The sequence below is a fragment of the Rhododendron vialii genome, chromosome 12a (genome assembly GCF_030253575.1).
Source record: "Rhododendron vialii isolate Sample 1 chromosome 12a, ASM3025357v1".
Taxonomy (NCBI): domain Eukaryota; kingdom Viridiplantae; phylum Streptophyta; class Magnoliopsida; order Ericales; family Ericaceae; genus Rhododendron; species Rhododendron vialii.
Genome location: NC_080568.1, coordinates 34,465,823 through 34,483,215, shown reverse-complemented (window position 1 = coordinate 34,483,215; position 17,393 = coordinate 34,465,823). Strand labels below are relative to the sequence as shown.

At 38.7% G+C, this 17,393-nt stretch overlaps 2 protein-coding genes across 2 annotated transcripts in view; both read right to left on the bottom strand.

Moving 5' to 3' along the window:
* LOC131310744 (putative late blight resistance protein homolog R1B-17) overlaps positions 1-17,393 on the bottom strand; it is a 90,258-nt gene that overhangs the window by 36,350 nt on the left and 36,515 nt on the right. The gene's annotated exons all lie outside the window — the stretch shown is intronic.
* LOC131310747 (putative late blight resistance protein homolog R1A-10) lies at positions 2,361-7,502 on the bottom strand. Its single transcript, XM_058337929.1, has 4 exons — positions 6,882-7,502; positions 5,329-5,900; positions 3,437-5,099; positions 2,361-2,660 (listed from the first exon to the last, which is right to left on the bottom strand). The coding sequence occupies exons 1-3, from the start codon at positions 7,360-7,362 to the stop codon at positions 3,438-3,440; spliced, it is 2,715 nt and encodes a 904-aa protein (XP_058193912.1). The 5' UTR covers positions 7,363-7,502; the 3' UTR covers positions 2,361-2,660; position 3,437.

The following is a 17,393-nucleotide window of genomic DNA, read 5'->3' as shown; positions in this document are numbered from 1 at the left end:
GGGATCAACTCGCCCAACATTGCGGAGGCTTTGGCCATTCAGGAGGGTCTTGATCATCATTGCGGAGGCTTTGGCCATTCAGGAGGGTCTTGATCATCATTGCATTTCCGCACAATCGCCTCCGCATCCGATTCAATATGCACCTTAGGACATTTTAGAGCAATCCCCAAATTACTTAGTCTTGAAGAAATCGTTCAGTTCATGTGATTTTGGTTTTGTTAAACGTGAGTGTAATAGAGCTGCACATTGTTGTGCTCAAAAGGCCCTTTCCAATGGCATGTCCGGCTTGTGGACGTCCATTTTACCTCATGGGGGGTTCGCATCTCTGATGTTTAGGCTCTGCCTATCAGATGAATAAAATTCTTCTCACCTTTTGACAAAAAAAAAAAAAAATATTATCCTACCGCTATTACATGAGCTTGTTGCACTACAAGACAATTAACCTTACGAAAGGAAATAGCATCAAACAAACAACATAATTAATGAATCACCGAATGCTAATGCCATTCCATAGCCTTCCTTCCATCCACCACCGAACTACAACTTGTAGCAACTGACGAAAATTGTGATCGAAACACCAAATCATCGCATCCAAGCAAGCTAGACATTCGGCGTGAAAGGCAGCAAAAGCGAGGGTACTTCTGCCTTGTTGATTTCACCGGTCTCCCCTCCTCCTCCATTAGAACCCATCCAAAACCAGAATGCATAGCCTTTGTATCTCAAGCTCCATCAGTTATCACAACACCTTTGTGACACCTTCCATGATTATCTGACCAAAATTTATTTGGTTTGGGAAAGAAAAACTGGTCCTCTGTACATTTGGTATGCGTAGACGATGTATGTTGCCATTCTGAAATTGGGAGATTCCATGAGTTGCATAACGCCTACATGGGCTCAAGGAATCAGGTAGCCATCTCTTGAAACAGAGCAAGACTCCCTTCCACCGAGATCAAACACCTCTCAAATAAAGCTCAATTTCGACTAGATCCAAATTACCCACATCACGAATATGACTGAAATTATGACATTATCATCCAGAGCTGCCATCAATTCGTCAATTCTGGAAACCAATCCAAAAATAAACAATGCCGAGAAGAGGAGGATTCCACTTGAGTTTACTGCATAATGCGGTTTTGAAAATTCGCACGCAAAGCACGTGTCCCATGGTTTCCTCCTCTTGTTTACATCGAGGACAAATCACATACACTCGAATCCGTCTCCATTAAAGAGTGGTCATGACAGGAAGAATCCTGTGAATCAATTCCAAACAAAAAACAAATATTTTGCCACAATAGTTATAGCCCATAATTTCAGCCAAACTTTGCGCGTTTTCCATCGTTATGGTAAAACAAATCTGGATGTTTCATTTGCAAGGCGAAAACATTGGCAAATTCGAACGATGTTCTACAATCCTTCGAGTGCCCCAAACCATCTCATCCCGCTATGTTTGATCCCTGTAATTAGGCAAGTTGATTGCCAAGATGCCCCCAACAATATCAGCACGAACAAATGAAGCCCTTACCAAAGGAACTCCACAATTTTGCTCTACGATCAATAAGACTAGACACCGGAACATCACCTTGAAACATTGACTGAACACCCAAATCTAGGAGGAATGTTCCATCATTTTAAGGCTTCTTAATCACTACGGAGGGACACTGGTTATCATCATTTGCCTTTACATAAACATGTAATGAAGACTTGTACACTAACACAATACCCTTGCATTTAGAGAAACACCTATTGAGATAACACTTGTAAACTAAAGACTTGTGCACAATATGATCAATCAGAACACTTACATACCAAAATAACAAAAAAAGCCAATTCTCATCCAGAAACCCAAAACACATGCGTACACAACTAAAACACTTGTCCACAGTTCGTGTATCAAATCCTTACTCAAAACCAAAATTGATGGTCTAATTCCCATCCTGTTTTCAAGCAGTCCAAGCTAGAATTAAAAAACCCATCAATTTGCACACCAAAAATGTTGTAATCGTTGTGTTGGTTGTGCAATTAATTCACTGATAACTAAATAGTAGTTCACTGATTACTAATGATCCCTTAAATTACTCAAGTTCGGGGGGTTGATTGTGTTTTACTTAGAAAATCCAAAAAACCATCATCATGGAAGAGTGACTCATATCCATGGCATTTGCTCATCTTGATCCATTGCACGTGTCTTGCCGCCAATTCAAGTTCCTGGAAAAATAAAAATTATGAGAAAATTATTTGTGATACAGGCATAGAAGATGATGCAGGCAAGGGAAAATTGGACCAAGCTTTTTTGAGAGGACCTAGTGACACATGTTTCATAGAACAATTGAAGATGCTAGAGAAAAAGTCTCAAGAGGATAAAGATAAAGTCACCAAAAAAATCATCACCAATTATTCGAAATAACCCTACTACAACAATTTTGTCAACTACAAACTGAACTGGCTCAACAATCAAAGCTTCAACCAAACACACAGTATATAGTATGAAAAACGTCATTCCAAAGCACAGACAAAACAACAGACAAATAAAACACATATTGATAACGCTTGTGACTGCAACTGCCTTTTCTCTGCCCGTTGAACTTATTATGGTTGGTTTCTATGTTTTTGAGTAGTGAACCCATCTAGCTTGGAAAAGAATTGAGTCCATCATCATAGCACTACAAAAGTCACAAATAGCCATTCTTAGAATAGAAATCATTATAAAAAGAAGCTATCAACTTATGAAGGTCATCCTACAAATTTGTCAGAAAATAGGAGCTTTATCTCAATTCAATAGTGAAATGAAATCAGGTGCTTCTATCACACATTGAAATTCCATGAAACAATTGAAGCTAATATAACTGAGATCAATAATAATGCTTCCAATCAAAGTTCGTATTCTCCTAATGTTGGGGCATGAAAATGACATTGAGTATTTCGGGACAGAAAAAAAGAGTGTTTTTGAGATGTTCGACAAATTTTCTACGCAAATATCTCATCCACCACTGAAAACACCCACCATTGACAGTGATGAGAGCATAGCATAGGCTAGATGTTGGTTTAACATATATACTACTTGCGTTCCTGTCCTACTAGACTTGATATACCCAACTTCAGAAAGAAAATTGATTTCTACACTTTCTTTTTTGATATTCACACTTTTTTTTGTCTTTTAGCAAAAAAAAAAAAATTACATAGACTTTCAACACTAAACTTCAAAAAAGGAAGTGTAGTTATCGAAAAAAAGGTGTGTAGAAATCAATTCCCCTCCAATAAAAACAAATAAAAAAACAGAACTTCAGATAACCCAAATCTACAACCTCCATAATAACCCATTGAAGCTAAGGGAAAACCATTTCTCCATAATGCCCCACATGAAAATCCCCTCAACGTCCCGACGCCCCACTTTCTGACCCGATGATATTTAGCCCTGAAAATTACTGTAATTAATTACCTCAATCCACAGGCCACTCCTCCGAAACAATGAGATTTAGGCAATCATCATCTGCTTTTGCATTCCTTTGCTCTTGAATCTCCCTGGCCGATTCCCCCAAAGTTTCACAGCAACACCCTACCTTGATTTCGCGGAGTTCATACAGGTTAGCAAATTCAATCGGGATCCGCTCCAGTTTTGGGCAAACTCCAATTACTAAGACCTCAAGTCTCGGAAATTGATCTTCAGTAGCAGTCCACTCGTTGATGTCCAGACCTACAAAGATCAAGTACTTGAGTTGAGAGAACCCCTCTTCAAGTTCACTTGTGTTCCAAACTGGTCCACTACAGGCGTCGGTGTACAATTTGAGAACCTCAAGGCTCGGCAGGGTTTGGAGGGTTATTGATAGCTCCTCCCACTTCAAGTACGTATGTGCCAAAGTTAGCCGCTTAAGAGTCCGAGGAAGCTTCAGCCCAGTGCTTACCACGCGCTCCTTGTCATGATATCCAGTGACATGGAGTGTCTCAAGGCATTTTAAGAACTCTAGGTCAGGGAGCATCAAAACCTCATCCCTTTCTCTATCTAGAAACCCACGAAGTCCTAGCTTTCTAAGATTTGGAGTCCTTTCCAAGAAATGTAGGCAATGCTCACAAATGCATATTTCGTGCAAGGTCTGTAAGCTATCCAACATATTCCCCTCGTCTTCATCATAAGAAACATGATGATATACTAATATCCCAAATTTAGCATGTATATGCCTCAACTTAGCCATCTTAACTATACCGCGAGGCAATGCAATCTTGTCGTAAAGCAAAACACGAAGCTTAAGGGTTTCTAGGTTCGAGAGGTAGTGAAAAAAATTAGGTACATGGAAATGTTTTGCTTCTAACCTAAGTGCTAAGTATCTCAAATGAACTAGATCTGCTATTCCTATCTCTCCTAGGCTTGTAGCGGAGATAAAATCCAACACCCTGAGAAGTTTGAAGTTTTCAACAAAGAATGACAGATTTTCAAAACCCGAGGAGTATGGCAATGAGAGGCACCGAAAAGAACGAAGGTTTCGAGCACAAGGCCTTGAGGAAAACTTGTGAAAGAACTGAGGGTCAATGAAGAGGCGACGATGCTTATGTGAAGCGGAAGGTGAAAAGGAATCTCCCTTGTAAATTTTCACAAAGAAATTATCTTCCTCTGCTTTTTTCAAGCATAATTCACGCAAAAGATCATGGATACGGCATGCTTTAATTCCTCCGTGGCATTTACTTTTCTTAGCTACCATTATGAGACTTCTATCAACAAGACAGATTAAGTAATCTTTTGCTACATCCTCTAAGCTTTTTCCCCCCTCACTTTGCTGAATAAATCCCTCCGCGATCCATAACCATATCAACTCGCGTACGGAGATTTCATAATCTTCAGGGTGTGCTCCAATATAAAGAAAACATGCTTTTAAATGAAGAGGCATGTGATTGTAACTAAGTTCTAGTATCTTCATGCAGCCCTCTTGGTTTTTGGCAATGGTTGAACTTAAATGATTAGCAACTTCCTCCCACACATCAAGTGTCTTGTCTTCTGTTGTCAGAATGCCAGCTATTGCAACAATTGCAAGTGGTAATCCTTCACATTTTTCTGCGATTTGCTTACCAATCTCCACCAACTCCGATGGGCAGTGTTTCTTCCCGAATACCTGTTCCATATATATGGTCAACACTAGAGGTCTACAGTTGTAATTATATACAACTCGATCAAGTAATAGAAGTTTAGCAGTTCATATGACAAGAATAAGAAATTTTTAAATAGAAATTCTTGAAATGAAATTATAAATAAGAAACATATAGCGAAATTATAATGAAGCATATGATTAAATCACTATTTTTAGTTATATAACGTACATCAACTTTTTAAAATACAAATACCTTCTTTTCTAGCAACTCCCAACTGCAACTTTTTGGTAAGGGAACCAAACAATGAGGGACATAGCAGATGCTATCAGGTTGAACGGGTAGTCGACTAGTGAGCATGACTTTACTCCCCTTGCGGTCTCTAGGGAATGATCTTTGGATATCATTCCAGGCTTCAATGCCCCATATGTCATCCATGACAATGAGATATTTTCTGTCCTGCAAGCATTTGTATACCATTTCTCCCAACTTGTCCTCACTAATCTTCTCGTAACCTTCACGTTTTTCTGAGAAAGTTGATTCCAAAATACGAATCAACAAATGCTTCTTCATAGTCTTATCATAATCTTGAGATACATTGACCCATGCACGAATTTCAAATTTCTGCGACGTCAAAGGCTGATCATACACTTCTGTGGCCAAGGTGGTTTTGCCGCCTCCACCAGCGCCAACAATTGATATAATCTCCAGTTGTCCATCCTGTCCGATGTCATGAAGCTTTCCCATTAATATATCTACCTCCTTCTCGAAACCGACCACCACCTTCTTTTCTACTACTATGGATGTGTTGCTCCCTCCTGATGAACCTAAACCTCCTCATGGAAAATAAAAGGAAGGGTTATGATCGAGGGCGAAGCCAAAAGTTATGGGGCCGTAGTAAGCATAACAAAAAATTAGATTTGGAAAAGAACAATTTCTCATATCCCAATTATGAGTAAATAGTCTTCAATACGAACAATATTTGAGCTGTATACTTACCAATGAACAATACAAAATTTTGATTCTTAATTAATCAAGCCAATATTTGTTCCAAAAATCTAGGAATACATATCTAGACACAACTGTGTCCGAAACTATCCATGCACGTGTGAATGTGTGCTCCAGACGGTTTCAACGGTCGCTTTCGCAGTTAATGCAAGTGCTCCAGATCCTTTCAACGATTGGACTCCACCAGGTTTCTTCTCCCTCTACTTATGTTTAGACATATATACAAATCCCAATTTTTGGACCCTAAATCGTTTCTCCCTTAGACCCCTATTTGTGAACCCTAACACGGTTGAACTTATATTGGTTTAGAGAGGATGGATGTCATGGTGGTGAATGTAATCGTTTATCTTGATTTCCGAGACTGGAGACCATATATATTTGGCATGGTGGCGTGGTATATGCAGCTGTGGTCATCGTTCTTTAACAAGGACTGCTAGATTGTAGAGATGGAATAGACGATAACAAAGAAGGTAAAGTTCTCTTTCCTGTTTGGAATCTGTGGTGTGAATGTCTCAATTGGTGAGGCTAGCTTAACTTGGGTTTCCCCAAGATTATTTGTCCATGCAGGCTGTAAATGAAGGACACTTGACAAAATGGTAACATTAATAGAGAGGACACAACAAAAATTTTAGAGCTTGTCACTAACGAATTTTGCTTTGCTTATATCGTACTAATGATTTGATATTAGTCGATCTCATGCCCGACATAGCTTAAATAATGGAATGCATAAAACACAAGTTAATTATCGGAACTAACTAATTTTTGAATATCTTAAAAATATTGAAAATATATACCAATACCTCCATTTTCGGTAGAAGAGTGCTTGAGTTTTTTGACTGCAACTCCGTAAATGTCATACATATTCTCGTCGTAAATCTTCTTCACCTCAGCCGTAAGAGTCTTGATCTCCTTTTTGACACTTCCCAGGTCAAGGAAAAGATGATCCTGATGTTCACGACTAGCCTTTTTCTTTTTCTTCTTTTTTTTCTTTTTCTTCTTTTTCTTCTTTTTCGAGGCATCGGCCTTGAAAGCATGAATTACAAATAGATCTACGATGTTCTCTGCCTCAGATACCACGTCTCTGATCTGCCTTACCAATTTCATCACTTCTAAATGCTCGATGCGTTTCTTCTCCGTAGTCATGAGAAATCCTCTCAGGTACCTTATCTCCTCTTCAAGAGAATGAAGTTGATGTTTCTCATCTATGATAAAATCGAGGTTGGAGCTCGTTGTAAGCTGCTTCAAGGTCTCCAAGAAAATATCAACAGCAGTGTCAGTCATCTCTCTCTACAACAGCAGATTGATGGGTAGAAGGGAGTTCAGAAATAGAGGACCAGCATTGGGGTCTCTCCTTTTGGTAGCACGTGATCCAATAAACTAATAAACTAAAAGAAAGACTTTCCAGTGATTGCACCAATATTGATCAGCAAAAAAAACTTGGGTACGCCATTTGAATATTACTATCCTAACCTTTGTCTTTTACTTCTGTTAAGGAAATAGAATCCCACATTGTTTGGGAGTGGAATGGGTGATCACTTAATAACATCTGGGACCTTTCCACTCATTGCCAATTGGTTTTGAGATGGATATAAAGTTTTCACATGGTATTAGAGCGGGGCCTGTTCCACCCCACATTCGATGACAGACCAGCAAAAAGGCTGCACGATGATAGGACCCAAAAGTGGCCACACGTGACAGACCTCAAATGCGGCTGCACGTGAGGGGGGATGTTAAGGAAATAGAATCCCACATTGCTTGGAAGTGGAATGAGTGATCACTTAATAACATCTGGGACCTTTCCACTCATTGCCAATTGATTTTGAGATGAATATAAAGTTTTCACACTGTAAGTAGTATATATACACTTCTCTTCCTATCCACACCCTCTTACCATCCGCACCTCCCCTTTCCCGATCGAATTGCGATGATCCGTTCGCACCTTCCCTTTTCCGTTCTGATCATATTGAGCGGCTCGAATCATCGCAATTCGATCGGAAAAGAGAAGGTGCGGACTGTAGCAAAATCATGGATCCCTGACTTGAAAATTGGTAAGTATGTGTGTATATATATATATTTTAAATTTTGTACGCATGCCGAGTAAACGTATGTTTATTGTTTACGCGTATCTGGTAAACATAGTGATTTTGCCTTCTCCGAAGGTGGGATCATTAGCTAAGATTATGTCATAAATTTTTCTTCTATTGTTGTGTAAGTAGCATTGTTGTTGTAATTATAAATTTATAAACTAACCAAGGCTATGAGAACATACCTTTGTAATTGGGAGGTAGTTTTCGTTCAAAATAGTACGTTGTAATAAATTTTCTTAATTTTCTCCATCAACGGTGATTTGTCACTTATTAATTAATATTAATTAGACATGCGTATACGTAAACCCCTAAATTTATGCTACACGCATGTAGAATTTAATGGTCGCATGAGCCCGGTTTAGAATCCTTACCAACTAATACCATTATACGAACAGCCAGAGCCGGCTTATAGCCAAGGCGAGGGAAGCGGGCGCTTCTAGTCCCCGAAAAAAATTAAAAACGAGGGCCCCCAAATTTTTAGGATTCTATATATATATATGGTCCATAAAAAAAATTACACTAGCCTCCTTTACACAAAATAGGCCCAATTGAAATTTAAGAGCCACAAAATAGACCCAAATTGTGGACTATACCGATTACAGTTGCATTGGGGAAAAGAAGCTTTTCAAAGTTGAAATTGATCAAAAATTATCTTCGGTCAACCATGTCTCAAGAAAGATTATATGGATTGGCTATGTTGTCTATCGAGAAGGAATTGGAGAAGAAGCTTGACTATGAAGACTTAATCAATGCATTTGCAGCAAAAAGTACGAGAAAAATAATTTTTAAATGATGGATTTTGAGGTATGGTAAATTTTTTGTATTGGTTTTTTTTTTTTTTTTATGACTGTAGACCATTTTTATATGAAAAGTATAGGGTGGTCTTATTCAAGAGGTTCGCTTCCGGCCTCCAAAACTTATGAGCCGGCCCTGCGAACAGCTCCACAATGATACAGCTACAAAAATTGCCATTTTAATGACGTAGCGGTGATATTTTTATAATAAATTGTGATTTCAGTTTATATTTTGTTTATAAGTCGCCCCATTATTTGATGTGCATATATATTTATTTTACTGGATAAATTTCACTTATACCCCTCTACTGAAATTATCACATTATAAAATCACGATGGATCCCCTTGCCTTGTGACCATTTGTAATTAGTGCACCGTTAGTTGACCAAACGGGAGTACCTATATCGAGAGAAATACATTTACTAATAGCAGCTTTACCCATGCATGGCTTATTTTCTTCTTTATTCAAAAATTTTTGGATTACAATCGCAATTTTTTACCTTTTAGATTCCTCTCATCATGACGAAACAATAATCCTCAAAAAACCAATGAAAAACTAACAAATATGAAAAAAAAAAATTGAATTAAGACAAAAAAGAAGAAGAAAGCCATTTGGCTTATAATGCCAAACTAGGCCTTATGCTCCATTCGTACTTTATTTTTGACGTATTTTTATTTTTTCAGATTGTTATTTTTGTGCCAAATTTTTTTTTAGATTATTCATTAGTAACGAGGAGAGAAATTTTAAAAAGTAAATACTAAATAGTATGATCTAAAATTAAAAATTTCACTAAAGAAAAAGTAATTCAAAACCGACAATTTTTGTATTATTATATTGTTTTTTCTGAGTGCCATTTAAGAGTTCTACCCATGTTCTATTTTCTGGCCCAAAATAAAAAAATTAAACTAAGTTAGTTCAAACTTCACTTTAGGAAAATGATTTTTTGCTCCCTACTTTTTTTATAAGTGCCCTCTAAATATGGTCTTTTAGTGTTTTGTTGTGTACTCCTATAATCTAAATTCTAAAGCATTAAAAGACAACTTTCTGCTCCAATCTTTAAAATTCTCGATTTACAGGCCCAATCTTTCGGCTCCCCAATACTTTCTCACCAGCCACATAGAAAAGCAATTTTTTTTTGTGATACCCCATAGTGACATTTGAGCGAGAAAGCAGGAACATTAGCCTGTGTTATATAATTAAGGTTTACATATATTTATCCACTCTTTCCAATATTTCGATTATGAATCGTCTGCTACAAATTAAAGAAATACAGTAAAAGATTCTGAGCTATCATCCCATAGTGTGCAAGAATGGTATTGCTTTTGAAATTAAATAATAATGTGGACTTAAATTGCAATTTGTCTGTAACGCCCCAAGCCGACTACTGGCTCAATACCTTGATTTTGATCCACAAGCCACACCACATGGCCCAAAAGCTTAAGCACAAGATACTAGTAGTAATCCACAAGATCTGTTATATGCCCTTGATCATTCATGTAGACTTTCGATGTGGGACGGGGGTGGTGTTACAATCTCCCCAACTTTATAGCCTCGTGCCCTCACGAGGGGTTGAGCACTATAATCACCAATACAAATCAAACCAACAACCAAATCAAACGAAACTCCAAGGCCCAGATGATCGTGTACATGGATAGCTTTGATACCACCTGTAACGCTCCAAGCAGACCACTGGCCCAATACTTTGATTTTGATCCACAAGTCATATCATATGGCCCAAAAGCTTAAGCCCAAGGTACTAGTACTAGCCCACATGGTTTGTTATATCCCCAAGATCATCCATATAGACTTCCGATGTGAGACGGAGTGTTGCATTGTCAACTACTACTATTCAAGAAGTTTTCAAATTGCAGTGGGTTCATTATTTATCCATTATGGTACTAATTAATAATGTGGACTTGAATGGAACAATAGCGACAGCTTTGAAAGGATAAAATTTTCCCCTAAAAACTCCATTTAATTATTGTGTGCGATTTTTCTTCCGTTCTTGCTCCACAGCTTGCCTTGAATAATTGGAATGGGAGGGGCTGCGGTGCACCTGTTGCACTACACTGTGTAGTGCGGCCGATCTGATCGTCCATTTCTGTGCAGACAGCTTGGATTTAATCCGAGCTCCTACAAATCTTAGCCGTCCATTGTTCGGATGAAAATTCGAGCAGTCCATTGCAGAGATAAACAGCCGAATTGGCCGCATTACACGTGTAATGCGGGGATGCACTACAGCACCCTGAGTTAGGGTTGGCAATGGGGCGGGTAGGGGGTGGATACCACTATCCCAGTCCCAGATCCCCGAATCCAAATCCATCCTCATCCCCTCCCCGATCCCCACCGGGGAATTATTTTTACCCTCCATCCCCTCCCAAAACAGGGAACGTGGATCCCCGTGGGGAATCGGGGATCCAACTGGAACCACATGCAAAATCGGTATTCTTAATCCGATATTCCTCCTGCAACAAGACGCCAAGAACAAACAACACACACAAAGCTCTTTAAAGCTTCGTTTCTTAGTCTCTCAACACGACGCTATTTCATGAATTTCCGACGTGAACAATATTTATCAGACGTGAACAATATTTATCTTACTAGAACTATCGATTTCAGGTCTTTTTTCTACTAATCTTCTATCCGTGGTAAGTGAATTCAATTACTTCTATGTTAATTGACAGTGAGATTTGGTTTCTTTCTTTCTTCCTCACTTATGTACATATAGTACTCCTATATAATTTTCATTTATGTATATAACTTATTTATTATATATATATATATATATATACACACACACACACACACACACACACACAAACGGGGCGGGGCGGGGATGTGGTGGGGATAGACTCATACCCATCCCCATCCCCTACCCGTTCCCCTTTTTTTTAAAAAAATTATCCCCATCCCCTACCCGATTCCCGAAAAATCCCCGAATCCCCAATCCATTTGGGGCGGGGAATGGGGTGGGGCGGCCGGGATTGCCATCCCTAAGTTTCCTACACTTGTTTCAAAATTACCCAATTACGAGAGTGCCTCGACTCATATAATGCTAATGGTTGGGACAGGGGGTTCTGCTGTGACCTCGTGAGTCACCCCGAGTTCTAAAATATGATCCAAATTGTTCACTTTGTACACCTTAATGTGTACAACAGTCTCGTAGAAAAATAAAATCAATCAGGCATCGGTAACACAATGAACAAATCATGTTTTATTTAGTAATTCAGCGATAAATACAATTTAAAAATTAAACGACGAGATTATTTGATTCGATGAAAGAGCTATCGTTGCTGAGGTTTGGGTGTGTTCCACTAACTTAAACAAGTACTTATTTTTGAATTAAAGGTGACGTAATGTGAGAGAATGACTTGTCTCGTAAAGTTAGAAATAATTACTTAAAAAAACAAAAATCTTAACAGAATGGAGTCAATTGACTTGATTTTTTCCAAAATTGTTGCTAGTGTTTAACTCTAGATAGTAAACAGTTCAGATTTGTTTTCCAGCTCAGGACGACGCCGGAATAGAGCGCGCAGGAGAGCCCCTTGTAACCTTGTGACCTGAGTCCTGAATAATTAATCATTATCTTGTTTTGGCAAGCCGCAAAATTATCTTGTTTTGGCCTGGTGGTCTAGATCTGGTATTTAGGAATTTGCTCCCTTGTAAGATTCGAGGTTCAAAAATTCTCAGGTGTGCTACCAACTCGTTTGGGGACAGTACATAAGGAGTTTTTCTTTGGCTTCAATTGATGCCCCTGCTAGTAGATGACTAGATTGGTTCTCCAAAATTATTCAAAATACGCGTAAACTGAACCGGCTGGAGAGCCGAGTTGCGAGAAATTAGGCCAATTAATTAAATAGATAGACCCTACTAATCGACGTCAGTTATAGCTGGGAATTTGGGAAATTAGCTGGATATAGTCAATCTTCTGGCATTGGCTTCAAAAATCAACCGACCTTGAATAAATTATTCATTATATTACAAACATGTGTATTACATAAATTTAGAACGAAAATGCGTGAGGATAATAGGTAAAAGATGCATTGATATCCGAAAAAATTATATTGATAGTTGTGAAAATGTATTAATATCCGTGATGTGTGTATTGATATTCAAACTTTTTTAAAATTATTGGGATATTATATATCTTCCACCTAGTGAGCGGATATTAGCAACACCGATCTGCTTTATTACTTTAAGCAAATAACAGTAGTCGACAGCTTGCCTAGAATAATTAATCATTATCTTGATTAATTAGTAGCCTGTGCAAGTTGCAACCCCACTTGATTTTAAATAGGCAGAATTTTGTTGATTCCTACTACAAGTATTTGTTTATGGCTGTTGATTTTGCCACTCCCTTTTTTGTTAACGTCATTTCCCTGCAAGTGTATTTTTGCATCAAAAATACACTTGCAGGGGAATGACGTTAACAAAAAATGGAGTGGCAAAATCATTTCCTTTGTTTATCTACCATTACAACACTAGAGAGTGGCCTGCCTTGAAGAAATCATTGTCCTGATTGGTATAGCAGGTACAAATTGCAACCCTAGCTAATTTATTTACAACTAAGTATGTAGAATTATGCAAAGTATAATATCAAGTTAATGGCTATGTACGTAACTGATTCATACCACATCAACTCAACCTGTGATTTTGAAGCAACTGATTCCACAAACCAAATGCCAGTCAGAAAAACTAGTACTGAACCTATCAGGACGATGCATCGCACTAAATACGGAGAAACATAGAAGACAAGTACTTCAAAATGTATTCGTAACAAGACGCTATGATCTTCAGGTTACACTGCATAAACTCATTCAGCCAATATAACGAAGACCAGCACACTCTCATAGGCAACCATTGCTGATTGTATAGAGTGCTAACCGTGGCCATGTCCTTTGAAGGTTCTTTCATTGAAAACATAGGTGCACTAGTGCCGCCCTGTGAAACTAGCTACCTGGAGAATTAATAACAATGGATGGTCGAAGATGCTCAGCTAGGAAAGGATTCAAACAGATTTTTCCAAATGGGGATGTGCGTATGGAAATTCTTATCACGCGCGAACTAAAGCGTACCTCTACTAGAACACTCAGGTCCAATCCTACTTTCTGAGGAGCAATCCTTCAGAGAAAGATGCCATCGTAATGCAAACAATTGTAAAAAACACTCCAGACAGTTGGTCACAACTTACCACCACCACGTAAGCCTGTGAGAGAGAGAGGGAGAAAACAAAAGGTAACTTACCATGATCACATTCGCAATGAGTTGCATTGCATGAGCTCCGTCCCCCACATCTCGAAGGAAACAATTAGACTGGAGTGATAGCGGATTTGATATGAGAAAACAAAAGTATAAGTTACTAAGTAAAAGAAGGCAAGCAAAACCACAAGCTACCAAGCTCATGGGGTATCTCCTGTCTATTAAGATTGTTAAGCTATTAGAGAGAGGGGTAACTTTGTTATTTATATTCTCAATAAGTCCCCTCACGTATTGCCAGACTCTCCTTTACAAGCGGGCTAAACACGTGCAAATATTTTAATCATTAGGTAGACGGTGAGATTCGAACCCAGGATCTATTACCTGCTCTGATACCATATTAGATTGTTAACCACCAACTCATCTAAAAGCTTAAGATATTGGAGAGAGGGGTAACTTTATTATTTATATTCTCAACATTGTCAATCCACTAGAAGGAGCAAAGATCAGAAGTCTTAGAAAGTCTAAGAGGGATAAGGAGGAGCTTGTGGATACAAGAAGAGGGTAGCCCATGCTATGCAGCCCAATCCATAGGATGAAAGAAGCAGAAAGAGGTGGCAGCAATCAACATACAGGAAAATAATACCTTCCCCATGAAGTCGAGAACAACCATCTTTAAACTAAAGCTTTGGGGGTTGGGGGGAATAGTACAATGATAAGCAGGAGTTCACATTGAATTATGCAACAGAGACCACAACAAAATACATCAAACTGCAAACACTAGTAAATTTGGTTCTTATTCCAACTACTTACTTTGCACCCAGCGAGAGACGGGGACCAATTTGCTCTCCGTCCTATTCCAAACTTCCGAATAGATACTTCGTATCTACACACATGCCAATCACCAATGAACTTTTTGTATACATATTAATTTCGATGCAAGGAAATGTAGTTGCACAAACATCTTTCACTGTTTGCAATAGCACCATAAGTACAAATCATTTCCAAGCATATGGTACAACATAATTACTGGAATACGAAGACAATGTATTTCAATTATCTGTTCAATCTCGAAATCACTAAGACGCAGACAGATAATCTAAGTTCTAAAAGATAAAGCAACTTTGAACATTGTGATTCGTATTGACGTCAGTGACACATAATATTAGCTCGAATCAAATAAAGAAAGATAATCATACCCAGCTTTTATGATATTTTGAGCCATTCGGTGAACCCATAATTCCAAGACCTGTAAATCCAACACATGGTGGCACTTCATCTGCTGCAACGGCAAAACTACATTCTGAATGTAAGGTATAAAATACTAGAACTGCAGGATTGTATATTGGTTTGGGTGGCAAGGTGGTGGTGGCCGGTGAAGGAGGAGGGGAGGATAAGGAGAGAAGGCACGGTTGATGAGGAGTGAGACGAAGGAGAGGAGGCGTGGTGGAAGAGGGGTAAGACAAAGCAGAGGTGACAATGTTGTATAATGCGGCTCAGGGGCACTTACATGCGCCCCGGGCGCATTGTATTGCTCCCGGGCGCATCATTGTAACTGCACACAAGGCCAAACTTCACAAGTTCGCCACATACGCTCTCGAACTCCAATTTATACGTGGTTTGAACCGTTAAAAAGCTTGATAAGTCTACTTTTTCTAACCGCACAAATTTGAATCCAAAATTATTGTCATTGAAATGATATGACGAGTTTACCCTCCATGACAAATAAATCATTTTGAGAAAATCTTGCATCACCCACATTTTGAATCAGATAAAAACCTATTATATATGGATAAAGATGGTTTTACAAGGAATATAAGATGGTGGAATTCAACAATTAAAGTAATTACTGTTTTCTAATTAAAAATAGGTCAAATGCAGCACAATTCAAAGATCAATGGAGCCACTAGATTGAAACATGCTTCCGCAACCTTCTACGCATTCTAAGGTTCTTCAGCACTCGCATCCCTAGTTTGAAGGTAATCCGTAATTTCTTAAGAGTTTCACAAGATACATAAGACTTTCTACACTTCATCAAAGCATACGAAAACCATCTAATTAGTGAAATTCGCCCAACGTGGGACTTATTATCACGAATCCAATTTTTGGTGTCTACACCACCAACACTATCACTCAACCCCTACGACTACCAGACCACCTCCACCACCATTTTTTGACGTCCTCTTCATGCCAAGGGTCCTGTGGCTGCCGACTCACCGCATTAACCATTGTACTTCACCACTCCACCTTCACCACCACAACAACCTCTTCAGCACTCAACCACCATCACTTCACCACCACTTCCACCATTATTTCCACATCATCGAGACCATAAAATTAATTTAAAATAAGTTCTAAATAGCGGAATCTACCAACATTTTGCAATCACAACCTGCACTATGACAAAATACATTTAAAATATTTTGAAGTCTAACAAATTGAGAATGTTTTGAATTTTTCAGATTGAGACTAATTTCAATGTCATCGTCAACACTGCAAAACCACCACCACCAAAACAACGTCAATGATATTCTCAATTCAAAAATATCAAAAATATTTGCCATTTCAATTTCCTTCAATGCACCACATTACAATTGCCATGACGACCACCACCGGTGCAATGATCAACGGAAAAAAGATTGAGAACTATTTCATACTTTAGAGATTGAAAAAAAAGAGTTTTTTTTATTCTACAATTTTTAAAATTCACCACCTCACGGACACCACTACAACCGCCACAAAAATGCATGAGAAATTTGTTGTGGTAAAAAGGTGTAGGCAGAGGTTTGGTAGTGGTGGTTGTAGTGGAAGTAGATAAATGATGATGGTGATGCTCTGGTAGTTGTGGTAAAGTGATGGTGGTGTATGTGATAGGAAGGTACTGTAAGTGGTGAAGTGATGGTGGTGGATGGGTGGTGTTGCGGTTGCAGTGTTAGCGAGGTAACGTGGTTAAGGAGGTGTGGTAGTTGTGGCAGTAGTAAGATAGTACGTGATTGTAAGGTGGCGGGGGTGGTGGAGGTATGGTAGTTATGGTGATAAACTGATGGCATTGAAGACGAAATGAGCGCATGGTGATAAGGTGGAGGTGTGGTAGTCAAGTCATGGTGAGTAAGTGGTAATGTTGGAGGTGGTTGTAGTGGATTGGAGGTGCATGTAATGGTGAAATGATGGTGTGTAGCTAGGTAGTAGTGGTGGTGGAAGTCTGGTGTTGATAGTGGTGGCCAAAATGCTGAT